Source organism: Octodon degus, unplaced genomic scaffold (genome assembly GCF_000260255.1).
Source record: "Octodon degus isolate 3935 unplaced genomic scaffold, OctDeg1.0 scaffold00124, whole genome shotgun sequence".
NCBI lineage: Eukaryota > Metazoa > Chordata > Mammalia > Rodentia > Octodontidae > Octodon > Octodon degus.
In genome coordinates this window covers 7,045,347-7,072,906 of record NW_004524700.1, presented here as the reverse complement: position 1 = coordinate 7,072,906, position 27,560 = coordinate 7,045,347, and the positions used below count along the sequence as shown (strand labels likewise).

Below are 27,560 nucleotides of genomic sequence, written 5' to 3'. Positions count from 1 at the left end.
AAAAAAATATGATAAAGTGTGGGATGGTAGGTTGATTTAGAACATGAAAGAGTTGTATGTATATTAAATTTTTAAAAATTACAAGTCTAAATAAAAACTTAATGAGTTAATCAAGATGTAAAAGTGCAAAAAAAAAAAAAGATGTAAAAGTGCACTTGGAATACTACAAAGCACTATAATTACATTACTAATACAATCTGAAAAAAATGACATCCGAAGACCTGCAATATAATATGTAGTCAGTAAATATTTAATCAGAACTGTTTTTTAACAGAACTAAAATATTTCACTCTTTTTTTATTGTGGTTTTTTTTTTTAATGTATTTACAACAGGGTCTACAAGGTCTCACTATGTAGATTGGACTCATAGTGATCCTCCTATGTTCAGCCTCCCAAGCACTAGGATTACAGGCATGCAGCACCACACCCAGTCTCAATCTCTGTCTCAGCATGCCTCGTGGGTGGGGCCAGTACAGCATGCCTAGGATCGAAGCCTGGCCACTGTGCTCTGCCTAAGCAGGCGCTTTTGTCCACTGAGCTATCTGTCTGGCCCTAATATTTCACTGTTTTGTGCTCATACATATTCTCAAAGTAATGTCATTCAGTTGTCATATGTCAATTCTATTGCTTACAAGAATTTTATACCCATGTATTCCTTTCATTATTCATTAATTTATATGCTACTGAATTCCTACTATAGCAAAGGCACTGAAACAAGTTATTTCTCATTCAAACTACTAAGAATGCAACTCTTTCAAAGGATACTATATCTCTGATTCATCTGTCTTTGGCCCTGTTCCACACTGCTAAGAGACCAATCTTACAAAACAATATCCTTAGCCCAACACTACCTTCTTTCAAAACCTTTTAATGCGTTTTATTGCTAGGGTGCATATCAGTGGTAGAGTGTCTAGTATGCACAAAGCCCTGGGTTCAATCACCAGAACTGCAAAATTAAACTGACAAGTGACAACATCCAATAATACTGCAGCTTTTAGACAATCAGAGTTAGGGCCAGGATACAGGCCCTAGTTAATTAAATGGTAGAAGATATTCATAATGTGCTCAAGGTCATGGGTTCAATTCTAGAACATGCAAATACATACATACATATGCATACACACAATTGTTCGATTTCTTAGAATGATTTTTAAAGTATTCTATAATACACTATCGTTTTTCACCTTATCAGCATTCATTTGGACTTAATTTGGCTTCAGTGAAGTACTAATATTAGACTATAACGTATGGTGTTTTTCTCAGTCTTTGTTCACTGTGGTAGAAAGGTAAAAACAGTTCCCCAAATTTTTTTGTTTTCTTCTGTCCACACCCCTACAATATGATTTTACATCTTTCATCAAAAATTGAGAGTTTATTTCTCCTATCTCTTGAATATGGGCTGGACTTGTGTGCCAGCTGATGTGACTAGATTAACAGACTCCTAGAGAAGTGGCTGGATCAGGGTAGTACCATAATCATCAGTGTATTAATCCACTGATGTTCACAGCTGAATATGCAGATAGGAGATGGGCTCATTTAGAGGAGGTCACTGGGGTTAAGTTTTGGAAGGTATCTTGGTTGATACTGCTCTTCCTCTGGGTACTGTTTCCAGAATCATAAGGTAAGATGCATCCCTCTGCCAATCCCTTCCACTAGAACATTTCTGTCTTAGATCCAACTGACTAGGGAGTGAAACCTTTGAAACTATGAGCTAAGTAAAACTTCTCCTTTTAAGTACAGGATCAGTATTTTTCTCAACAAAAAAGCTGACCAATAAAATGTGTAACTTGCTCTGACCACATAATAAAAAATAAGAGTAAAACTGTGAGACTTCTAAGCCCATGATTTAGTAATTACTACAGCTATGCTTTCACTTTCACAATCCAGCTACCAGGACAAAATGAAATTTAGGCTATCCCCACTACAGAGGCCACAGGAGAGAGACAGACCACATGGAGAACAAAAGTGTTACAATCAATAGCAAGGAGCAAGGCCTTTGTGTGAACAAAGTATTTCTTAAAACCCCTGGCCATAAATAAGTCATTTCATGTAGTACCATATGCAACAAAAGACAAGCCATTCTCACAGAACTCTATAGTAATTCCTGACCCACAGAATCATAAACATGAAAATGACTGAAGTTTTAAGTAATTAAGTTTGGGGTCTTCTTACAATGCAGAAATTGATAACTGAATACATATTCATAATTTCTCCTTAAAACTCATTTCTTTTTCCCACTCCACTTACGCCACCCTCATTTTTAAAATCTATCTACTAGTTGGCAACTCCTAAAAAGGCAACTCCTCAAGGAAAACTTGATTCCCTGTAATTAATGCTTCTTTTCAAAGACAACAGGCGTTCCTATTTTAGCACTTACAATATTCTATCGCTTATTACAGTTCACATTTTTCATTTTATTATAAAATTTAAAAGGTCACAATCTGCATCACTCACTTTGTATTACCCACAATCTCACACATAAAATACATAAATAAAAACAATGCAAGGGATATTTCACTTCAGTTAATCTCCGTTATTTTCTTACCTGTAGGATCCCAAGTTATATTATGTGCTATTGAGTCCAGAAAAAATTGGCCAGTTTTTTGCCACTGACTATCCAATTCCTAAAATTAGATAAAACATCATTTAGGCAGTTATTATTAGCACCTATTCTTTTAAGTATATATGTATAAATTTATTATTCTTATAAGAATACAGTCTATCATTTGTAAGGAAAACAAAATGTTTTTACAAGTAAAAAAACACAGGGACTGAGGGCCAGCTAAATAGCTCAGTGGATTAAAGCACCTGCTTAGGCAGATGCCTGCCATGCCAGCCCCACCCCCAGGGTGCACTGAGTCAGCAATTGAGACTAGGACTGGTGACACACGCCTATAATCCCAGCACTTGGGAGGCTGTAAACAGGAGGATCTCTATGAATCTGATCTATGTAGTGAGATCCTGTAGACCCTGTACTAAATATAAAAAGCGAAACAAACGAACAAAAACAAAAACACAAACCCACAAGGACTATATGAAGGAGACCAATGAGATAATATCCATTGTTGGATGTCCAAAAATCTATTAACCTCAAATTTAATACTACTTTCATTACAATTAGAGTGAAAGTCTAACTTTAAAGGCTTGTCAATAGCTCTGTTATTTGATATGTCCTTTTAATGTTTTATCTCCATCTGAGATCATGATGGTATGTGGGAAATTCAGAAGAGAAAAATAATTCAGAAGTAACCCTTCCTTAATATATAATGCAAAGACCTCCATTTATTAGAGGAGTAGTTTTCAAACATTTTTGCCCTTCTTTTTGTATTTTGACATACTGTCTTGCTATGAAATGCAGACTAGCCTTGAACTCATGTATCTCCTGCCTCAGCTTCCTAAGCAGTGGAATTTCATATATGTACCAACATACCCGTGTTTTTGAAATCTCATTTCAGTAAGAAAAATGTTTTGTGCTGTGACACAAGCACATAAACATATATAGACAAATGAAAACTAAGGTTGGTTTAGAAAATATGCGATGTGTCCTGACATTTTGCTCTTATTTATTTATGTAGCTGGCTCAGCCCACCCTGAGAGTGGGGATGGTGCTGCATATGATGCTTTGGATTGAACCACAGTCCCTGGGCTTGCCTAAGCTTGCCTAAGCAGTCGCTTTAGACCACTGAGCTATCTTGCTGGCCCTCGTTTTCTTTTTCTTTTATTTTAAAGAAAACAATTTATTATTCAGCAGTTATATTTTCTACATAACTTGTGAATTTTTCAACATCAAATATTTTCATCATTTGCTTCCATTCTTTCTTGAGCAGTCTTCACTGTTCCTTCTATAACGCCATACTTGAGGCAATGAAGTATTTTTAACAACTGCCAAAGGACTTGTACATTCATTTCCAACTATCTCATTACATGCAATTTTCTTCAGTTACCTTCTATGATCAGTTCTTGAAAAATATTGTTCACAACCTTCATATATCTTCAAAATGCATAAGCTTTATTGTACCTTGAACAGCCTGGGGATGGATACCCGGCACTGCCGCCACCCTGAGGACATGGCTGACAATGATGCACCCACCTTGCTGTTTCGGAGACTGCGCGGAAAAGGCTATTTCATTTATTTATTTATTCATTTATTTTATTTATTTTTGTATTGTAGGGAAGGGTCTACAGGGTATTCAGGGTCTCACTACTAGATCAGACTTGTGGTGATCCGCCTGTTTACAGCCTCCTAAGAGCTGGATTACAGGCGTGCGCCACCATACCCAGTCTCAACTGTCATCTCAGCAAGCCCCAGTGGGCGGGGCCAGCATGGCAGGCCCTGGGATGGAACCCCAGCCACTGAGCCTGCATGCAGGCGATTTAATCTGCTGAGCTATACCTTTTTTTTCTTTTTAAATTCCAGTTTTGATCTGTAAATTGGTTTAACAGCCCACTAATAAACTGAGATCTATAAACCCTCTCTTAATGTAGTTGTTCTTAAACTACAACAAAGATGAAGCTAAGTTGTGTATTAAAAGTTCAGACTTCCAACACCTATGCCCAAAAATTCAAGTTCAAAGGTCTAGTTTGCAGCACAGGAATATGCAGGGTGCTTAATCTAGCATCCTAAATGATGGGTATTCCAGGTGGTCTACAGTGTACGCTTTTATGAAATGCTGACTCTCTAGGAGCAGATCTATGAATATGAGAACCCTCTCTAGAACTACATCTGGACACATGTAACCTACCCATAATTTTGCAGCATATATTTCACTGTAATGTTCTCATAAGAATATTTACCATCTCAAAGAATATTCCAGAATACATAGAGAAAAGGGGACAATATCTTTTAATGAGGACTCAAATACCAATAAAACTATATTCTAGAATTACAAATTTTACACCTTTCAAATCTATGCTTTTTTCATAGATCCATTTTTTAAAAATTTTTTAAAAAATATTTTATTTATTTGGGGCAGGGGAGACAGCTCAGTATAATAAGTGCTTCCCTGCCAAGCGCAAGGACCTGAGTTCAATCCCCAGTTCCAAAAAAAAAAAATTATTTATTTGATACAGGGTCTTGCTATGCAGCTCAGACTTGTAGTGATCCTCACGTCAGCCTCCCCAGTGCTGGGATTATAGGCATGCAGTACCACACTCAGTTTCAATAGCTGGCTTGGCATGGGGCAGCACAGCATGCAGTACCAGGGATTGAACCTAGGTCCTTGCACTTGCCAGGCAGGCACTCAGACCACTGAGCTATCTTCCCAACCCATCATATGAACCAGTTTCAAATACATTTTCTACTCTTTTGGCAATGCTACTAAATTAGCTTCCTCTTGTAGAGTATTTTACACTATTATATTCATCAATAATTAATAAAAGAGAAAATTGACCAAAATCAAACATTTCTGTTTTACAATTACTAGTAAGGGCATTTAAACATAAATGTATTGTACACACACTAATAAGGGCATTTTAACATAAAACAGTGAATTTTTAAAATAGCATTTTTTATTCAACAACAGTATTAAGTACTGAAGTATTTTACTGTGAATGGCTTGACCACTTATAAAATTTGCTTTTGGTACTGTCACTTATTGATATGGCTGTAAGAGCTTCTAATAATATACTCACTAGATAATGTACAAACACAAATAGAAATGAGAGATAATTGTGAACAGTTCATGAAATTTAAAGATGGACATCAACTACCCCAGAGAAAATATTTTTTATTAACACAAGGTAAGGAAGGAATGCTCACACCTAAGAACCAATACAGCTGGTTTTTTCTTTAGTTCTGTGGCTCAACAGATAAAATAATTGAACAAGTATTTATTTTCTTTGAACTTCTGCTGTCTTACTCATTTAAAAAAAAAAATAGGAAAGAAAAAAAAGCAAAGAAGGATGAAATGAAACAACAGCTGTCCAAATTAGCTTAGGAGTAATTTGTAAAACACTAATGAATTAAATGAGAACAATAAAAAAAGACCCAGGTATTTCTATTATCAAAATGTTTAATTCTTTACAATACATTTTTACAGTCTTTGATATAATGTTATCCTTACAATAATGCTACCAAGAATAAATAGGTCTTAAGTCAATTTAGAGATGGACAAATAAACCTACCAGGATGACTTGTTTTGGATCAAATAACTACAGTGAAGCAGACACAGAAACCAATGCTAAGATCTCTTAACATACTGGTCTCTCAATTGCACTGTGCTGATGCCTTTCATAACGCTTAAATCATAGTTTAACCTTCAACAGAAACAGAGAAAACTATGGTCCATTTGTTTTATTTAAGAGTACTAAAGCATATATGAAGGCTACTATATCATCCTAGTATTTAGAACCAATTGTTTAACTAGCTTTCACAAGTACTTCTGAAGAAGTACTAGCTAGAAAAGAAAAATGTTCCATTGACCTGATAATTATGATATGCTTTCATAAAAGAAATTAAGTCCTAGAACTATATTAACAAACACGAAAAAAATATGTAACTGAACAATATACATATTAGAAGGCAGAAAAACTATATAAATATAAACCTAAAAACCAAAAATAATGGGCCACACATGGCTATGAAACAGTATTTGCTGCTAGGAATAAAGTAACTAACAATTTTAACTTTTAATTTCTTAAATATTATAAAATTTAAACTGTGAGAAAATAAGTAATGCATTTTAAGACAATTTACTGACACAATTCAGTACAATTCTATTCCATGAAGTATTTAAATATTTTAATATGAAAGTGGGATTTAACACATATCTTCAATTATACTATATAATTTATACCAATCTATTTGATGATCACCATGGTTTTATATCTTTGATATCTAATAACATTTCATTTCCTCAAAGAAAAGTTACAAATTTACTGACCAAATTTTTCTTTTGTTTCGGTAGATTAACTGGTTCAAAAACGGAGATAATATTTCCATAGGATGCTGCAATCTTTAAAAAGAAGAAAAAGAAATTATGGGTATATTAACTTACTTATGGACTACAATTTAAAATACATGCATGCACGTAATTTCGTTCTTTAATACCTGAGAATGAAAGACTTTTCTTCTGTGGTACTGGGGATTAAATCCAGAATCTCACACACACTAGGCAAGTATCACCAAACTGTATCCCCTGTCCATTTTATCTTGAGACCAGATCTTACTAAATTGCCCAGGCTTGCCTCAAATCTGTAATCCTCCTGCTTCAGGTCCCACAGTACCTGGATTATAGGCATTATACCACTGTGCCCACTGAAAAGTCAGTTCTGAAGACCATCACATATGGATTACAATCCTATTACTACTACCTTCTACATAACTAGCAAATTAATCTCTCTGTACCTTGATTTTCCTACTGGTGTTTATATGTGTAACATGGTCTGCCTAATTAATAGTTCTACTTTGAGGACCAACAAACATTTGCAAAACACTTAGCATATACTAAATCATATATAATATACATATAAATGTTAATTGCTTTTCTTGCAGAACAAAACATCAATGTAATCTATCAAATATGGAAGTGGTATGATTTAAAAATTAGTTTTTAGAATATCTATCATTGAAGTTCATAATTTAGTATTCACTCTTTTTTTTTTTTTTGCTTTTTGTTTTTGTGGAACTGGGGATTGAACTCAGGCCCTTGTGCTTGCCAGGGAAGAGCTTATTTTACTGAGCCATCTCCCCGTCCCCAGTATTTACTCTTTTAAAAATAAAACTTAGATTTAGTCCTTTGTGAATCCTCTGGGTACATTTTCAGTTTATCTTTTAGATGCATTATTTCTAAAATTTTTTGCAGGGTGGTAGGGATTAAAGTCAGCATTTTGTCTACACATACTACCACTGAGCTATCCCTCTAACCACTTAAATTTATTAACTCAATGGAACATAACCTTTTCTGGCTCTGTTTTATAAGGTAGCTACTATCATAGCTTAAGTGATTTCCATATAATGAATTTACCAAAATATCAGAAATCAGGTAAAAGGAAAGACTAAGAATCAGCACCAGAAAATATATAACCTAATAGAGGAAGGAAATGAAATGAATAATTACATATGGCAAAAATGTGCAGTAGGTATTTTGAGTCCTCAGTTCCTAGAAAGTGGAAATCACCTGCCCTGTAGTACCTGGTAAGGAGTATTTAGTCTGGACCTTTAAATATGAGATGTATTTCAAAAGGTAGTGAGTGTTTAATTTTAGAAATGAGGCACACTATGAACACAGATGAAAAGATTTTAAAAGGTAACACATATTCAGAGGTGACTAGCCACCAGCCTAGCAAGAAGAAAGTGTTCCTTGTAACAGAATAATGCGTAATGAGACTAACAAAGCAGGTTTGAGTCAGGATGTAGTCAGGATGTAGAAGAACCTGGACCAATGTGAACAATTTGACTTTTCCAAAGTAATGGGAAGTGAAGAATGTTTAGAAGCTGAGAAAAGACAAGAGAAATACAGATAAATTTTCTCAGAGAAACTAATTTCATGGTTTTACAAAGAAAAAAATGCTGAAAAAAAAAAAGAAAAAGAAAAAATGCTATCAAGATTCTCTCACTATTAGGGCCTGGGAGACAGCTCAGTAGAATAAGCACCTGCCTGGCAAGTGCAGGGTCCTGAGTTCAATCCCTGGTAAAAAAAAAAAAAAAAAAAAGGAAAAAAAGATTCTCTCTCTCTATTCTCTTCACCCCCTTCTCCATAATTACGACTGAACCCAGGACCTTCACACTGAGTTACATTTGCAGCCTTTTATATTTTTTAATTTAGATAGGATTTCACTAAATTGCTAAATTGGACTGGCTGGGCTTCAACTAGCAATACTCCCGCCTCAGCCTCCCAGAGTGCTAGGATTATAGGCATGCGCCACCACAAACCACCCTTAAATCCAAACTGAAGAAGTCTCTAGGTACCAGGACTTGAAAATTTTCTTTCTGATATTGTAAGGAACCCTTTGATAACAATATCTGCAAATAAAAAAATTTGCCTTTTAAGGGGTGGGGGATATGCTCAGGTACAGGGCCTGCCTGGCAAGTGTGAGGTCCTGAGTTTGATTCCCAGTACTTTCCCGCAAGGAAAGAAAAAAATTTGCCCTTTATGAGAATGATCATAAAATAAAAGACTTCTATATTCTAATGTGGACTATCATGTAATCTATTATAAAAAGAAAGTGCTCATTGGATATTAATCAAATAAGATTTATAACATTAGTTCTATGTGCAACTGAATGATGGAACTAAATTTTTGTTTTTGTAGTACTATAGATTGAACACAGGGCCTTGTACATGCTAGCTAAGGGCTCTAACACCGAACTACATAACCTGTCCTATAAGCAAGTTTTTATACAGTACTAAAGATCATGGGAACTTCACAGCTAAACATTAAGCAAACACGAAGATAATGACAAAAACAGATGTTTAACATTCCCAAACTTGGCCCTGCCTCAGTCTCTTAAAATTGCCTGAGTTTCCTAAATGTACAGCAAAGTCTTCAGTAAAAGAAACAAATAATACAGTTTGGGGAGTCCAGGAGGTTAAAACTGTCTTGGAGCTAAGATGAAGACCTCTCTGGATAGTCAGTATTACTGGATTTCAAACAAGCTCTGTGTGAGGCAATGTGAAAGGAAAAGCTGACCTAAAGGTGGGAAATTGAGCAAGGCCTTGTGAAACAAAGGATCAAAGACATTCTATGCAGTAAATCTTGCTAATTATACAGCCTGGTCCCCAACAGTGAAAAGTAACAAAAGGTATAAATAAGACAAAATTCAGAAATGCCTCGAATTATAGTAAAGAAAAGGAACATAAAGACAAAAGGAACAGCAGTAGAAGATATTTGGTAGACTACAGAAATTCCTTTCTCCAAGAGTGTCCTTAAGTCTCAAATAGAAACTACATTATGGCAGTTTTATCAAAATTAGGATAAATTATTAAAGGGACTCTGCCTATGAACTCTTTTTTTTTTTTTCCTATGAACTCTTATATGCCAATTTTTAGTCCTCTCACAGTTTCTAGTTGGGATGGTAGTGCTGCTCAGTAGTACAGTGCATGCTCAGAATGCTTGAAGGCTTGGGTTCAATATCTAGCAGACTCACAGACAGACAGACAGACAGACAGACAGACAGACACACACACACACACACACACACACACACACACACACACAAGAACCAGTGACACCACATAGTTAAACAACAGTTAAATATTTAGAGAAAAAAAATAGTACTTCTGATTTGATTTGAAACTGTCTCATTGCTATCTGTTTATCAATAAAATTTTGGAAAAAAAAATTTGCAAAGTTCATTCCAGTATAACTACAATTATAAATAAGACATGACCATCTATGCCAAGAGAGTGCTATTTTAAACTATATAATGCTGCCTGCTAGTATGACTTCCCTTCTGGTACTACATAGAACTATATTTAATTTAATATAGGATAACTGTATTCCACGTATCTTTGGTTTTTATGGTATTTATATGAACTTCAACGTTACAGTTTCTTTTTTATATGCAAAACAAAGTCTAAAGAAAATTTTTTATTTTTCCTATGGACTTGAAAACTAAAATATTACAAGTTTCAGAAGAGTTAGTCATCCTTTCAGTAAAAAGTTTATCTACAAACTACAAAGTAATAACTACCTGCTTACAAAATAACTCTAGCAAATGATTTTTCTTCAAGACAAGAAAAAAAAAAAATTTGAAGATTTCTAACAGATTGAAGATTTCTTCTCTTGTAATCTCTCAATCCAATTAGTTTATACATAAACTTTAGACATGTTCTGTAAGAATGAATACATTTCTTTCTCTTCTACTTTTCAAAATTATATAAAGATACTCTAAAATATATCTTAGATAACCAAAGAAATTTAGTTACCTGGTCCATGAAATAAACCATTTCAATAGGAAATCTGTATTTCAGAGATTATTCTGACAAAAATCTGAGGATTACAAACCTTGCCTTGCTGCATGGAACAGTCTACACATCCCACTTGAATGTTTCCATGTTTAGCTCCTGGGATTATTTGCAGTCTTTCAAAATCACTTCCCAGTATTACAATGTCACATCCAGATGCATAAGCCTAAATAAAATAAAATTAAAAGGCATTGAGAAAAATATTTATCACATACAACACTGGCATTAAACATGAAGTCTTAGACTTATTTTAAGTATTTTCTTTTTTAAAAAAACCATTATTTGGGCTTATTTCTCTTCTTCCCATATGTAGTATAACAGAAAAGTCTATCAGTCCAATCTGGAAAATACATACAATTATATCCACATCTTTTACTCCTACCAAACGTGACTTCTGTCTAAGCCACCATCATTTTTCTCCTATACTACCATTAATTTTTCAACTGCTTCCATTCTTGTCCCTAAATATTTTTTTTAGTATCAGTTTTAGTGTGGAAACACTAAACCTCTTGAATAGTTTCCCACGCTTAAATCTCTTGAATAGTTTCCACTGTCCTTGGAATTAAGTCTCAACTCATTACCACAGTCAATAGTCCTGATTGTCACATGAATTCATCTCAGGATATTCTTTCCTTCTCTTGCCTGGTTTCTATTCCTACAAAGCCCTTTCTTCTGTTTCTTTTTGTTTTATTTTTTACCAGGACAAGAATCAAACTCAGAACCTCATGCTAGCCAGGCACGTGCTGTGCTACTGAGCTATCTCCCCAACCCTCTTCCATTTCTTTTTACAACTCTAAGAGGTTTATCCTATTTTTATCTGACTAGTCTTTTGTCTAGTTAGCTTCCTTTCAACTTTCAGGTTTTGGTTCCTGACCATCTATCTCTTACTACTTTCTATCACATTATTGTTTACTGTCTTCATAGCATATATGATGATCTTTAAATGTGTGGGGTTTTTTGTTGTTGTTTTTTTTTTTTTTTTTTTTTTTTTTTGGTGGGGCCAAAGATTAAATTAAGGACCTTGCACTTGCCTGGCAGGTGCTTATGCCACTTATATCCCCAGCCCAATGTCTTGTTTACTATTCATTTCCCTTTCTATAAATTAATTTCAAGAAGAGATGGTTTATTGTGTTCTCCACCTTCATTCCCTCCCCCCATGATAAAATGAAGGGCTTGGAATACAACTAGCATTTTATAAATGCCTACAGAGTAAGTACTTAATTTCACAGAAACACCCTCCATAATCAACCAAAGAAAAGGGTACGCTCTTTAACTTTGGTCGCAAATATCTTATACTGAAACGTTCTATATTTTACAATTAGTAGAACTCTTCCAACTATATTACTTTTTGTGTCTTTTTTCCCTACTTCCTTCTCTAATCACTGGAGTTTCTTCTATTACCAGGTACATGGTTGTACCCCTAAGATTTATATATTGTAGGCACACACAGTATACATTTTGTCAATTAAGAGTATCTACAATAAACTATATTTTCATTCTAAGTTCTTAAAGATTTAATAATTTATTTCTCATTATTTTTGCATATATATACATATTAACGTAAACAGCTTATATTTTATGTGTATGTTATGTCTTAGTAACTTTCTTGAGGGTAAAATGCAATACTCAAAACCCACAGTTTAAAGGAGGAAAGGTTTGTTTTGCCTCAAGGTTTTAGTCTACCTTAAGCAGGTTCCACAGAAGAAATAAGAGCCAGCGGGACACAGTGCAGGAAAAGGTGCTTAACCCAATGTCAGCCAGGAACCAGAGAGAGAGGAGAGAGGACACAAGAATGCACGTACACATTTCTGGGTTGTGACCCCCCATGACCCACCTCTATGACCAGGCACCACCTTCTAATAACACATTAAGCAACTTAACTCATAAGTGGAATAATTTATTGATGAGTGCAGTACCCCATAATAAAATCATCTTCTATCCACATGAAAATTTGGGGGGACATTCTAGATCGAAGTCATAACATTCTACTCTTAGTCCTTAAAAGATTCATGTCTATCTCATTATGCAAAATGCATTTGTTCTACCCCTAAGAATCATCAAACAGTTTCAGCACTGCTAAAACATCCAAATCCAAATTCTCCTGTAATACAACAAACACTTAGTTGTGGGCAACTATAAAAAAATTAAAAGTAAAGTTAAATACAGTGATACCTTAGTTCACAAACTTAATTCTTTCCATGATTCTGGTTGCAACTGAATTACAAGCCAACTATGCAATCAGAATCATGGAACAAATTCTATGACCATAATCATAGAAATAAATTCATGAACCAAAATACCACTGTACTTTCAACAAACAATGGCACATTCCCTTTGTAAGACAGAAGAACTAGGATAAAAATGAATGAGGCCAAAATACCACCAAAACCCAGCACAGCAAACATTAAATCCTGGAGCTCTATGTTAGGCACTGTTGTAGCCAGGGTTTGCAAGGGAATAGCTTTGATACAGGACACAACTTACAGGATTATTTTATAATACTCACCCAAAAAGTCAAATGTAAAAGAACACCAAAGATCTGTCCATGCACTAGAGACCCAAAGAATCAAGCTAAGAATCTGAGATCTCACAAAAATGTGCTGAACAAGTCCAACTATAGACCTAGAGTCCATGGCAAGGTCCTTCACAGATCCAGATGGATAATGCAAGTCTGTATCAAAGGTCTGCACTGGGAAGGGCCAAAGGCAAGTGGTGGAAGCTAGAAAGTCTATACTAACAAGATGAAGGATCTATGTCAGCAGAATAAGGAATATGCATTGCAGCCAGGAAGCAACGCTCAAGGTAAGGACCAGAGCTCACCCAATGATGAGAACAGCTGAGTTTGTATCAGGAAAACCAGTGTGAAAAGCTTCTTCAGGAGAATAAACCATATTCCCCTAGAGTTCTTTTACACTTCTGGCAACGTTACTCAGGTGGGGCTTCCAACCTCAGACAACACTGATTACAAGTTGACTATTAGTTAATGCATTAAAAGCACCAAAATAAAGTTGTGATATAAGCTCCAAATGACTTGGGTAACCCTGTCCATATGGCTTCAACAAGGGTGGGTCCACTAATTGCCAGCAGCTTTCATCAACAGATGATCTACATTTCTGACATCTGCAACCTCCTGGAATCTCTATTGAATTTTCAACTTTATTCTCATAGTTTTACGAACTGGCTTCTCAAGGGCTTTCTGTCCACAAACAAGAATAAATTCTGAAAATAGTTGCCTTTCATAACATTTAAATAACTAGAAACTGATTTTCCTCTCAATATTAAATTTAGATAAAACAGTGACTGCCACTACTTCTCAAAATACTGTGTCATCAACAGATGAATGAACAAACAAATGTGGTACTTATATATAAGAAAGCACTACTTTGCCATAAAGAAGGATAAAATGGAGTCATCTGTTTAAATATCACATTGTTTCTCATCTAGGAAACAACAGGTAAATAAGGAGTATAATGGAGGATAGATATTAGGAGTAGGAAGAACACGTTCAAATGGGAAGGAGAATAAAGAAGGGGGAGAAGCAAGGGAAGGAACAGAAAAGGGGAAAAAAGAGAATAGAAGGAAAAAAATAGAAACAAAGCTTTTATAAATGGGAGGGGAAGACAGGCTGAGGGGAAAAGGAGGGAAATGGGAAAAAAAAAAAAAAGAACCAAGATATATTATGTACACATACAAGTGCCCTATGATGTATATCATCAATATATATGACAAACCTATACTAATAAAAATACAAAGTTAAAAAACACTAAACTGTGTATGTTTACAATTTAAGATTTTTTTCCTTTCAAATTTTTAAGCTGGATAAAAACCATGTCTCACAGCCTCATCTTCCATTCATGATACCTGAAATTGTTAACCTAACATCAAATAATATGTTGCAGATATTTTTTCTGAAACATGACTGCATTTTCCCACAGTAGCTCACAAATTACTGTTAAATAAAAATATTCTACTTTCAGGTTGAGAAGTGCTATGGTATCCCCAAAATAGGGGCCAGGGAGATGGCTCAGTAGAATAAGTGCTTGCCTGGCAAGCATAAGGGCCTGAGTTCAATGCCCAGTTACACACACACACACACACACACACACACACACACACACACACAAAATTCTAATGATGATCTTAGGGGCCGGGGTGATGGCTCAGTAGAATAAGTGCTTCCCTGGTATCCCCAAAATAAACAATCCTATAGAGGAGAAACCACATGTAATACTTCCACATTCAAAGACTTATCTACCTCTGCACTCCTTTGTTCTTCATCCACAGCTGCATTATACTCTTACTGTTTTTTTTTATTTTAACTATCTGAGGTAGTAGGGACTGACTCTAGAGCCTTCACACTGACCTACATTCCCTGCCTTTTTTCTGTTTTCTTTTTTTTGAGTCAGGGTCTCACTCAGTCACTAAACTGCAGAGCCTGTGTTTGAACTTGGAATCCACTTGCCTCAACCTCCCAGACTGCTGGGATATAGGTGTGTGCCATGCCTGGCTTTACTGATGTCATTTAACTTTTTCCTCAGTGACAAGAGTAGAAGCTACCACGCTCCCTATCTCTAATTTTAATAAAATTTAATAGTAAATGAAAGCATTAATCTTTATGAATATTATAAAAGAATAGGGTAACATTGAGGATATATATTCTTTTGTCCTTTCTTTTATTTGTTTCACTGTTATTAATGAATATTAACAAACTACTAGATTGGCAAAGAAAAAGATATAATGAACAGTACTCTACATCTCATTATTTGATATTATGCTTACAACAAAAATTCTCATTCTGGACCACAGAATTTTAAATTTAATAGTTTTTATTTCTATATAATTAAAAAATGAACTAATAAACCACATTTGCATTTTCCATTTTTTAATTTTTTTGAGAATTTTAAAATGTTTCCTTAAAAATTTTGTGTGCAGCTAGGCATGTTGGTACACCCTTGTAATCCCACTTGGGAGGCTGAGGCAAGAAGAGCACCTTGAGTTTGGGGCCAACCTAGGCTACATAAGTGAGTTCACAGTCAGTCTGAATTGTGGAGACCCAGTCCCAAAAAAAAGTAGCAAAAATTCTGTATACATACAATTCATAATGGGTAAACCTTGGAAGTAGCCTATATATGTCCATTAACAGATAAAGTTTTTTACAAGGTACTTATACACAATGGAGTACTATTTTGCCATAAAAAGGATAAATTTGAGTCATCTATAGATGTACCTTGGGACTGGGGAGATAGATTAGTGGAATAAGCGCTTGCCTGGCAAGCACAAGGGTCTGAGTTCAATCCCCGGGCCCCCTACCTCAAAAAAAAAAAAAAAAGAAAGAAAGAAAAAGAAAAAAGAAAATTATAGATGTGCCTTGAGATCATAATGTTAAATGAAATAAATTAAATACAATATTATATATTATGTGGTTCCTCCTCTATGAAAAACCCAAAATATTAAGAATGTATAAAATAAAAGACACATAGAATATATCTATGGAAAGGACTATTATACAGCTACAAAAAAATAGAAGTTGGATGTGGTGGCACATGCCTGTAACTCCCTAGTACTCTGGGTGGCTGAGGCAGAAGGATCCCAAGTTTGAGCCCAGCCTGGGGTTAAAAGTTAAGACTTTTAATTAAGACTAAGAATGTAGTTCAGTGCAAATTTCCTCAATTCAACCCCTAGAGCTAAAGAGGAAAAAAAAATTGGAGTATTACATGGTACAATATGGATGACTTTTAAAAATGCTATGCTAAGTGAAGAAAGACATCTTTGATGGAGGTAGCTAGGAGAGAAGGCAAAGGAAGAAGGAAAAAGGGCCAACATGTACTAATTCTCCAGGATGAGTATATTTATTATATATCACAAATATATACTAATAATTTTTTTAAAAGACTACATATTATATGATTTTCTTTGTTTGAAATGTTCAGATTAGACAAACACATAGTAAGAGAATTGTTGTAAATAAAGAAGATAAATAGCTACACAGCAGACAGTGGCTGATAGTGACTGTAGTAATACAAAATAACTGCTGGGGGACAATCCGCTCGGCCCCCTTCCTGTCCCTCTCTCGGCCAAGAGCTTTCTTTCCCTCAATAAGTATATTCTGCTCATTAAAACAAAACACCAAAGTAACTGCAATAGGTATGGCCATTTCTTTTTGAGGCAGGGAAACTGAACTGCTACTAGACTGTATATGACTATGAAAATAACTACATAAATATGAAAATACTAAAACCACTGTGAACTTCATAGTATGTGAAAGCTTCCTTTAGAAAATGAATATTTTGAACAATCAGTAATCGATTCAGAAATCAAAACTATTAGTTCTCAATGGGTAACAATCTTTTTCACAAATGCAGTGAAATCTCAGTATTTACTTTCAAAGGCATGTGCGTTTGTGTGTGTGTATATATATTATACATTTTTTTATGTATTTAGTACATAAAGGGTCTACAGGGTCTCACTATGTAGATCGGACTCACTGTGATCCTTCTGTTTTCAGCTTCTCAAGATTTAGGATTACAGGCATATGCCCAGTCTCAGTCGCCATTTCAGGGCCCCCCGGGGCAGGGCCAGCATGGCTTGTGGTAGCGGGGATCAAACCCCAGTCCCTGAGCTCTGTCTAAGCAGGCACTTTAGTTTGCTGAGCTGTTTGGCTAGCCCTTAAAGGCTTATTTTTGTTAAATCTTTCATCTTTTATGCACAAAAGACTTCAAACAAAAAATCAATTTGTCCCCGTTAGTTAAAAATAAAAGATATGCAAGAGCACCTCTGGGTGAAACTAGTAAGTGGTCCAAATTGGTTTTCTGTGCTTCTACAGCTGTTTATCTTCTTTAACTATTCATTCACACTTTATACATTCAGTACTTACAAGTCTTAATCCTTCTATGAAAGCAAAAGCTGTATAGAGGCTAACTTACTGGTAGAGTGCTTGAATAGCATATGCAAGGCCTTAGGTTCCACTTCAGGCACCACCAAAAATAAAAATAAAGACAAAGCTTCACCAGAAGCCAACCATCTATACCTGCCAAATAACACTAAAAATTGAAATGGGAAGATGTTTGAGCCAAACTATGTTCAAAATCAGTTTGCCCTTAAAATACTATTTTTCCACTTTCAAAAGGTTCAAACTCAAAAAATTTTCAGTTACCAACAAATAATGATTCCCACAAGTATGGCAATGACAAGTGTCTGTTAAATGAATGACATAATCATTAAGAAAAAGTGGTATTTCTGTGAGGGAATGTATGGGAACTAAAATTCCACTTCTTTACCCTAAAGGCCTGTAAGAAATCACCCGGGTTTCACTTTTTGAGGATTCAGAACCGGAAGTGTATGTTGAAAAGGAAAGGCAACCCAAAACAAACTGTCTAAACCCTGCCCACAGTAAACTTGGACTTAGAATAGCTTTTCTGACTTTAGCACAGGCTCTCTGGGACCCATTTGTTCTCATGATATTTACTAGTCACTACCTGGATAACTAGTTGGTATGCAAGAAAATGTGGGGGAAATGTCACTGTCTTCAGAAACAAGTGACCTAGTAGGTGACAAGTAAATAAGGAGCTACAAGATAGGCTATGGTGAGAAACAGGAAGAATGCCTAATCTGACTTGAGACATCTACACTAAGACTTTAAGGATAGGATGAGGAGCTGGCTAAGTTTCCCACCTTTTCTGCATTGGGAGACAGAGCTATAAAGCTCCTTGAATAGCATGCTCAGAGAAGCTGGAGATACAGCATATCCTTTTGTATAAAAGGAAAGAAGTTATTACTAAAGTTAAAGGAAGAGGTTTCTGCAAAGAGAAGAAAAGCAGAATAGAAAAGTACATTAAAATATTTTGAGAGTTCAAAGCAATGTCTTGTACTTTTTCTTTTACAATGATTTCTGGTAGTGTCAAGTTGGAGATAGGCATAATTAAATTCAGGAAAACAAATTAAAATGCTATTTCATTAGAGTCACTACAGTAGGGATAAATACAATTGAAGAGCTCTGACAATCTACAGAGCTTGTCTGACTGTATGAGAAAAATGTAGGAAAGGGCTGGGGCTTTAGCTCAGTGGTACAGAGCTTACTTCATATACAAGAAATTCTGGGTTTGATTTTGGGGGTGGTGAGAGGAACTGAAGATACAATGAACCCTCTGGATTAAAGAAATAGCTTGATGACAGAACTACTTACTACTTACCAGAGATTAAGAACACAGGAAGAAAGAACTAACTGGGGAGGGAAGGCTGGAATGGATACCAAGGCTGGGGAACTGACTGAATCAAGAACATGTTGAATTTCAGTATTTATGGTACCTTCAAGTAACAAATCCAATTAAGTATTTAAATTTATCAGCCTGAAGCTCAAGGGAAGGATCTCATCAACACTTGAAAGATATTTTGTAAAGAACACTTAGGATGAGTAATAGAAAAGCAAAAAACAACAAAAAATAAAACAACAAGAAAAAACTCAACATGTGGTATAACTAAGCCAAGGAAAGAGAAAGAATGATCAATATGACAAATGCCAAAAAGAAAGTAATATTTGGAGACCTGCTGATTCAAGTTAGCATTAATGTGTGTCTCAGTTACTTTTGTCTTGTTGCTGGGACAAAATACCTGACATTCTAAATTAAGGAAAGAAAGGTTTATTTAGCTCACAGTCAGTGAAGGTTTCAGTCCATACTCAGCTGGTTCCAAGGCAGAGTGGCACACGGAAGAAGGCAGCAGCTCATGGCAGTAGAAAATTGCAAAGAGTGAATGAAGGAGCAGGAACTGCCATCTCCTCTCCTTATATTGTATGCAGGCTATATGCCCAGGGAGGGGTAGAGGGGTGGAGGTGGGAGTTGGGATGGTGTAGCACTCACACCCATAATCCCAGCACTGGATCATGAATTAATCACAAACTCTGGGAAGTCTGCCCCAGTGACTGCATGAAGCTTTGGGGGGACACCTAGACACAAACCACAACAATGAGGTTCCTAGTGACTAAGGCAACCAAAGCTGTCAGCACTTAGGAAGTTACAAAGTGGACAGGACATGCTAGGCATGGCAGTAGAAACCTGTAATCCCAACTTCTTTGGACATTATGAGTCAGGAGAATCATAAATTTGATGCCAGCCTGGGCAACTTATGGAGACCCTGTCTCAAAAGTAGTTTAAATGGGGGTAGGCCACATAGCTCAGCGGATTAAAGCACTTGCTTAGGCAGACACAGGGGTCAGAGGTTCAATCCCCAGCCTACCTTGCTGGTCCCGCCCCTGGAGCACACTGAGACTGCAACTGAGACTGGATGTGGTGGTGCATGCTTGTGATCCTAGCACTTGGGAAGCTGAAAACAGGAGAATCACTACAAGTTAGATCTCTGTAGTGAGACCCTGTAGACCTTCGTATTTTTTTGCACTAAAAAAAAAAAAAAGTAGTTTAAATGGGCTAAGAATATAGCTTGGTTGTAAAACGCTTTCCTAAGAAGTGTGAATCTCTGGGCTTAATCCTCAGTACCAGAAAAGAAAGATGGAAAGGAGGGAAGAAAGGAGAGGGAAAGGAAAGAAAGAGACAAGGCACAGGAGAGGGGAAGGGCAGAGTGTAAAAGCAATAAATATAAACAACTCAAAGACTATAGCTGTGAAGTAAGAGACAAAGAGGCACAGCACATGAAGAGTTTTCCAGTCTCCTTTTTAGATTAGTTGTAAGAATATCTCACTAGTTCCAGAAAGAAAAGCATGGAGATAACTGAAGCACTGAGGTCCCAGAGACTGTCTGAAATGATGTTTCTGAACAACAACAAAAAATGGATTAACCTTGAACACACAGGAAATGCTTCTTTTACTGTACCAATAGGAGAGAAAGAAATGCTGATATAAATGAATTTTTCAGTTTGTAACAGAAAACTGAGGAAGTTACCATCTGAGAGATTCCAGGTGGCAGGTTTATGTGACAGAGACTGAGAGAATGTTACGGCAAATGTTTCAGAAAGACCTACAAAGTATAAATGGGTGGGAAAATTCTTGGGAGGTCCCAGTTTGCCAAAGCCAGTCAATGAGACTTACACTGATCAGAAATACTCAAAAGCCAGGAATTGATGAAAGAACAGAGAACAGGTCAATTATGTGAGATTTTTCAGAGTCCTGCAAAGAAAAGGTTCAAGAAACTTAAAGAATATTGGCAACAAAATTAAATCATGGTGAATTACCTAAAATTAATAATGTACATTTACAACCATCACTGTGCTAAATGATAACTAATGACAAAGTTTAAGGTCTGATTTCCATACACCTATTTGATTCTGCAAAAAAAGACATAATATGAACTCTTCAGCCTAAACACCTCATAAATTTGCACTAAAAAAAAAAGAGAAGCTAATTGATAGCCAGTTAGGGCTGCAGCTGTAGCTCACTGGCTGAGTACTCTCCTAGCATGCATGATGCTTTCAGTTCAATCTCCAGCATTATAAAGAAAAAAAGTAACTGAAGTTCTAGGCCCAAAATAAATGGGTACCATTTCTAAAAAAACCAAAAACAAACCTGGACATATTAAATCTCCAGTTTCCATGTTCTCCGTACTTCTAGAAAGTTTGTGAATAGTGAAAACAATGCCATGGCTTCTTCATTTTGGAGTCTATAAGTAATACAAACCTCAAAAATTAGTTCAAAATACTTACAACTTCTTATAGATATAATAATTATAACTTGTTCAACATCTAGAACTTATATTACTTCATGAAGTGTAACTATAGAAGTACAGCAGTAAAACAGGGACAATAGCTCTAAATTTTACAAGGGCTGTGAAGGTTAGAGGTGTAATTCAACATCTTATTTGACAACTGGATTTGGCAAAACAAACACTTGTCTAACGTGTGCAAGGTCCTTTGTTTGATCCCTACCACCATTAAAAAAATAAAAAGGGCTGTGTATGAATATAAAATAATGCACTTAACATTAAAGTCTTAAATCATCTATCTGATTTTAACTAAAAATCTAAGATGTGATAAAATATGTAATACTTCCAAATCAAAACCAGTTTAACAGATTACCTGAAATTATTTGCAAAAACTTCCTTCAAGCTACAGTACAATATGGAAGAACATCTCAACAATAACAACAGGTTGTAGGTATAACTTGCAGCAGAGCACAATCCTAGCATGCGTCATGCCCTGAATTCAATCCCCATTCCCCAAATTGGCAGTACTATGCAGAGATTACAATTGGTAAGCCAAATGCTTCTGTCAAAAGATATATAATAGACTAGTCTATTACCAAACAATGAACAACACACTTTTGGATACACATAACAAATAATCTATTAATAAATAATGAAAAGTGTACTCCGGGACACACATAACATTAGATTTATTAAGTTCAGACTAAAGTGATACAAAGAAACAACCAAATCATATATGTTTCATCAAGCACATAATGAAAATTGATTCTTAGCATGATAATTTTTTGTTGTTGCTTTGAGACATGATCTCATTATATTACCCAGATTGGACTCAAACTCATGGCTTCAACTAATTCTCTCATCCTCACTTCCCAAGTAGCTTGGACTACAGAAATATACATGTTTGATTCCCAGTACGCCATGCCATGCTGACCTCACAATGAGCCAGCCACTGAAACCAGGCATAGTTGTGTCCCTGTTAATCACAGTGCTGGGGAAGGCTGAAACAGGAGGATCAATACAAGTATGAGCTGCATAGCAAGACCCTGTACCAAATATTTCTGAAAGCATTCTAGTAACCAAAGACAAAATAATTTCAGTTTAGAGTAACAGAAGTCTACTCAGTTGTTCATATTATGCTGATGATAAAATGTGTAACTATTCACTTAAAATCTACAGAAATTTTAACAAAAAAATGTTTTACTAATATTCAAGTCTAAATTATAAAATTTGTTTTATAATGCTGGCAGTTAGTAATTGCATTGCTGCAAGCCTTCTTCATCCATTCACTGCTCATCAACGCAATCACCACACACTCTGCTACTCTCCAGCACTCGAATGAACACATTCTTGATTTTGTAGTAGTTGACATATGCAGGAGTTTCCAACATTTTAAGCCACAGTTTAAGCCAGTTAAGCCACACTGATTGAAGTAGAATAATCTTGGGCTGATATAAAATATATATTCAATGTGTATAAGTAACAAAACATCCTCTGTTTATTATGACACTTAAAAAAGAGGGCAGGATGAACATTTGTGTTCAGTTTTTAAATATAAGTAAGCTATGAACTTAAGAGCTTAGCACTGTTTCATGTAACAACCCTATGTGCAGGTATTATTTTAGTCTCATTTTACACATAAGAAAAAAAGAAATTTAAAGATTATAAAAAGCTTGCTCATATAACAAGGGACAATGCTAGAAATAAGAGATACTGATTCAACTATTAGTATCACCACACTCTCAGTCACTGGCCCAGGCACTCACACTGAAGCCTTGGAAGACACAAAAAACAGAAAACAAGACTGCGAGGCGGGGCCAGCCAGATAGCTCAGCGGATTAAAGCACCTGCTTAGGCAGACTCAGGCCAGTGTTCTATCCCCGAGCAGCGGGCCCCACCCCCGGGGCACACTGAGATAGTGAGACTGGACATGGTGACGCATGCCTGTAATCCCAGCTCTCGGGAGGCTGAAAACAGGAGGATCACTACAAAACCAATCTCTGTAGTGAGACCATGCAGACCCTATACTAAATACATTTTAAAAAAAAGACTGCTTAGCAACATAATAAGACACAAATAAGGTGCTCTGAAAGTATGAGACACGGTCGCTGCCAAAGAGAAGCCTTCTTACAAAGGGCAAAGTCAAATTACCTTGACACTAGTTTAAGGAGTAAAATAATAATAATAATGATAAGAAGAAATATATTAACCTGTACTGGTAACTGTATATTTTAAAATCAAGAAAACATAAAAACTGGCATTCAATTTCATTTCAATTTAAAATTTGTCAGATTTATGAAAAAAGTAAGATTTCTACTTGTAATCTTCCAAGGAAAGTGGAGGTGAATTTGCAAAAGTGTAATGGAAGAAATTACACAGGACTGAGAGAGACAAGTACCAGGACACACAAATAATTCTTCAAGGGAGTCTGCAAGAGGAATGTCTCATACTCCTACACCCTCTTCTCTGGGTGAAAGTGCAGCTGAAAGAGATTTTTAGTCTTTACATACCATCTATTAGTCTTCGCTATCTTCTTATCAAAAGAAGAAATCAAAATCTGGACTAGGAACGCATCTCAGTAGAGAAGTGCTGGTCTAGCATGCACAAGGCCCTAGGTCCCATTCCCAATATGGGAAGGGGAGAGAAGAAGAAAATTCAAGAGCTAAAAACAAAACTCAAAGAGTAAACAACAGACTCTGCTAGATGTTGCTTTTTAATCTGAGAAAGAGCTAAATTTAAGATATGCAAGTATTCAAGAAAATGAGAACAAGAACCTTAGTTTTATAACATAACTATTAGCCTAGTAATAAAAAGTCAGGGATGGACTGGCTGCAATGGAAAAATTGATTGATGACCCTTAAACAACTAACAAAAATAATGTACATATTATATATATGTAGTACATATGTAGTATACTACTATGCTTCCAGAGATCTGGGAGAAATAGGGAGTTATGCTTGCAGGGAGATAATTAGAGCCTTCTTTAAGGAAACAGACTTTAAGCAGAACTGAACAACAAGCTACATAATGGTGTAGGATGACCATATAATCCCTGGCACATTATCTGACCTCTCCTTAAAAATAACAAGGAGGCAATTCACCAAAGTTTTATAGAGGAATCCATTCAGGTATGTAAATAGGCCATCAAATTGTATGGACTTTGAGGTTCACAACACCAACTACGTAATTTTTTTTTTTCCAGAACTGGGGATTGAACTCAGGCCCTTGCGCTTGCCAGGGAAGCGCTTATTCCACTGAGCCATCACCCTGGCACCCTCAACTATGTAAATTTTGAATGCCTTCTTTATAAATCCTTAGGATTTACATTGGAGAAAGTGCTCAAATAACTCGAGAAGATGCCAGAAAACATAAATGTTATTGTCCTATAATCTCCTATGCCAGAAAATGTTACTCTCCTATAATCTACCAACTAAGAAAACCCTAAGTGTTATTTCCTACCTTTAAATATAAACAGCAGTGTTCAGCTATAGGACGACCACAGCTCACCCAGACCCTCAGCACTCACTCTTCCCCTGAGGACACAGGTTAAACATTTAGAATCAGATTCTAGACAATTAAAACATTCAAGCACAAAAGTGGGCATGAGTCAGTTCACAGAAGGCACAGGAACTGAAAACAAAGTGACTGGTTGGCACAACTCTAAAAGTACAGTTTAGGCATTAAATGCCAACACCAAGTTAAATTTTGAGTACTGCTTAATCTAACAAAGGCCACAAAAAAAGTCAAAGGTAGACAACAGTATTGTCTGTTAAGCTATTTACTTTGTTTCATTTATATAAAATTGAGTTTTACTTTTAATCACAAGACAAGTTTAAACAAAAACCATCATCAGTATTACAAGTAAGTTGAGACAAAAGGTCTCTTGTACCATACTGATTTGTAACTTGAACTATAAAAATTACATTGTAGTTACGGTAAGAAATGCTGCTACACAGTTAAAGAGCTAGAAATGGGAGGCCATATTCCTTCCAGTAGCAGGGAAGACCTTTATGAAAGCTCCTGAGAAAACCTTAACCAGAAATTATTACTCCACAGCAAAGAAGAGTTCTTTTGAAAGTCGCTGGTGTAATAACATTCAGTGATTAATTTGAAGATCTTAAATACAAAATTTTAAAGAGTACAATACTACACTGTTACATAGGAATTAAAAGGAATGAAATACTTGGAAAATACTTTTTTTCTTTCCAAAGTAATTCAGTGAATTTGAAGAAAAACGAAGAGCACAGGTTTCACTGTATTTTTACTCAGCATCACTATTGACAGCAAACAATAATTGTTTCAGAATACATACACTCAGAAAGGTACTGACCTTATGTCAAAATTTAAAAATGAAACCAATTCCAACTATTTCTACATTTGACAACTTAGGCTTATGGAACAGGAATGTGTAAAGCCCCCAACTAGTTATCAACAAAGACTTTCGCACAGGAACACTTTGACAAACCACCCCGGCCCAAGGGGACCAGACTGAAAACCAGGAATTACGCACACTCCCTACAACGTTCCGAGTTCAGGCTCTGCACCGCTGCCCTGCCCCGGCGTCGCGCCGCCTCGGCTCTCGGGCCAGGTCCTGCGGGCCTGGGCGGCTCCGGCGCCCGGCTCCGTCCTGCACTCAAGGCCGCTCCGGCCGCGCACTCACCGTGAAGCGCCGCTCGCCGACGCTGCCCACCGAGAAGCAGTGGTCGCCGGGGTTCACCGCGCCGGTCAGCACCTGGTGCAGGTTCATGTCGGCGCGATCTCAGCTCATGCCCGAGGTCGCCGGAGCAGGCTTCTCCTCCTCAGGGGCGGCGACCGCTCTCCCGCGAGGTCAGTGGCTGCGAAGCGCGCCGAGCGCAGCAGCCGCCCGGCCGGAGCCCGCCGCTCATCCCAGCCCGCGGCCAGCGGCGGAGGGCGGGTCGGCCCCCGCGCACCTGTCACGGCCGCCGAGGCCCAGGAGGAGCACGGCGCCGCCCCCCGCCGGCCAAGAGGCACGCGGCCACACGATTCCGCGAGGCGTGCTCCACAGCCCTGGCCGAGCCCAGTGGCGGAGACAGCACGCACTCGTCCGCGGCGCCCGACCTGTCCTGGCAGGCACCGCCGTCCGCCAGCCCCACGGTCCTTGGCTACTCGCGACGTTTCCAGCGCCTTTAGCTCAACTATCGCGAGATTTCCCTCCGTGCAAAGCGCGCCCCCTTAGAGGACTTGCTTTTTGCCTCTGTGCACGTAATCTGCAAAAAAAAAAAAAGGAGGAAACGCCTCTTCCAGTCAGAAGCCGGCCAATCCTAAACCCTGGTCCCCAGGGCACCCACCCAGAACCTAAAACTGGCCAATCTCTGAGGCTCGTTGAAGAAGCGCTCTGAGCATTGACGGTAGAGAGCCTCACAGAAGAGCAATGAGTTTACCATGAGATGTGATTTATTATTTTATGCTTTAGGTTTATTCGTTTATGGTTTGGATTAGGGCTTAATCTAACTGCTGGGCCAGGACGTGCGAAGGGGCCACGTGCATGATAAACGGAGTTGCGTTTGTTCGGTCCCAGCGGGACTACAAATCCCAGCGTGCACCGCTCTCAGAGTGACTCGCGATAAATTCCCAGCCTGCGCTGTCTCGGATCCTCTACTAGCAGCACAGGGTAATTTTAAAGGCTAAGATTAACTTGGTGTTTTTAAACCTAAATGTATCTAAAAATATGTGTTGAAGTAGCGCTTGTAATAATACCTCGCCAGGTATGCTTTGAGTATTTTTGAAAATCCCAAAATTGTCACTGTATTTGTCACAAAGCTGTGCTATTATTGGTGAACAGCTGCTTATATGCCTTCCCCTGTGTACTGTAAGTTTCTTTCGGACAGACTCTGTGCACTTGGTGTCTGAAACGTGTTGCATAGTGGCAGTCTCAGTTCAGATGTTCAGTATTAGTTGAATGAATGAATGTGAACTCCCATTGCATTAAAATGGTCTCAGACGACTGGTTTTTTGTTGTTGTTGTTGTTTGTTTTGGTTTTGTGTGT

At 37.0% G+C, this 27,560-nt stretch overlaps 1 protein-coding gene across 1 annotated transcript in view; it reads right to left on the bottom strand.

Annotated features, from left to right (window-relative positions):
• The window catches only part of Dmxl1 (Dmx like 1), a 206,533-nt gene extending 179,894 nt beyond the window's left edge, over nt 1–26,639 (bottom strand). The window contains exons 1-4 of the mRNA XM_012516760.2: nt 26,213–26,639; nt 10,947–11,072; nt 6,882–6,953; nt 2,546–2,624 (exon numbers count right to left, since the gene is read on the bottom strand). Of these exons, the coding sequence (XP_012372214.1) occupies nt 2,546–2,624; nt 6,882–6,953; nt 10,947–11,072; nt 26,213–26,299 (364 nt within the window). The 5' untranslated portion in view covers nt 26,300–26,639. The remainder of the gene's footprint in view (nt 1–2,545; nt 2,625–6,881; nt 6,954–10,946; nt 11,073–26,212) is intronic.
• Between the last annotated feature and the right edge of the window lie 921 nt (nt 26,640–27,560).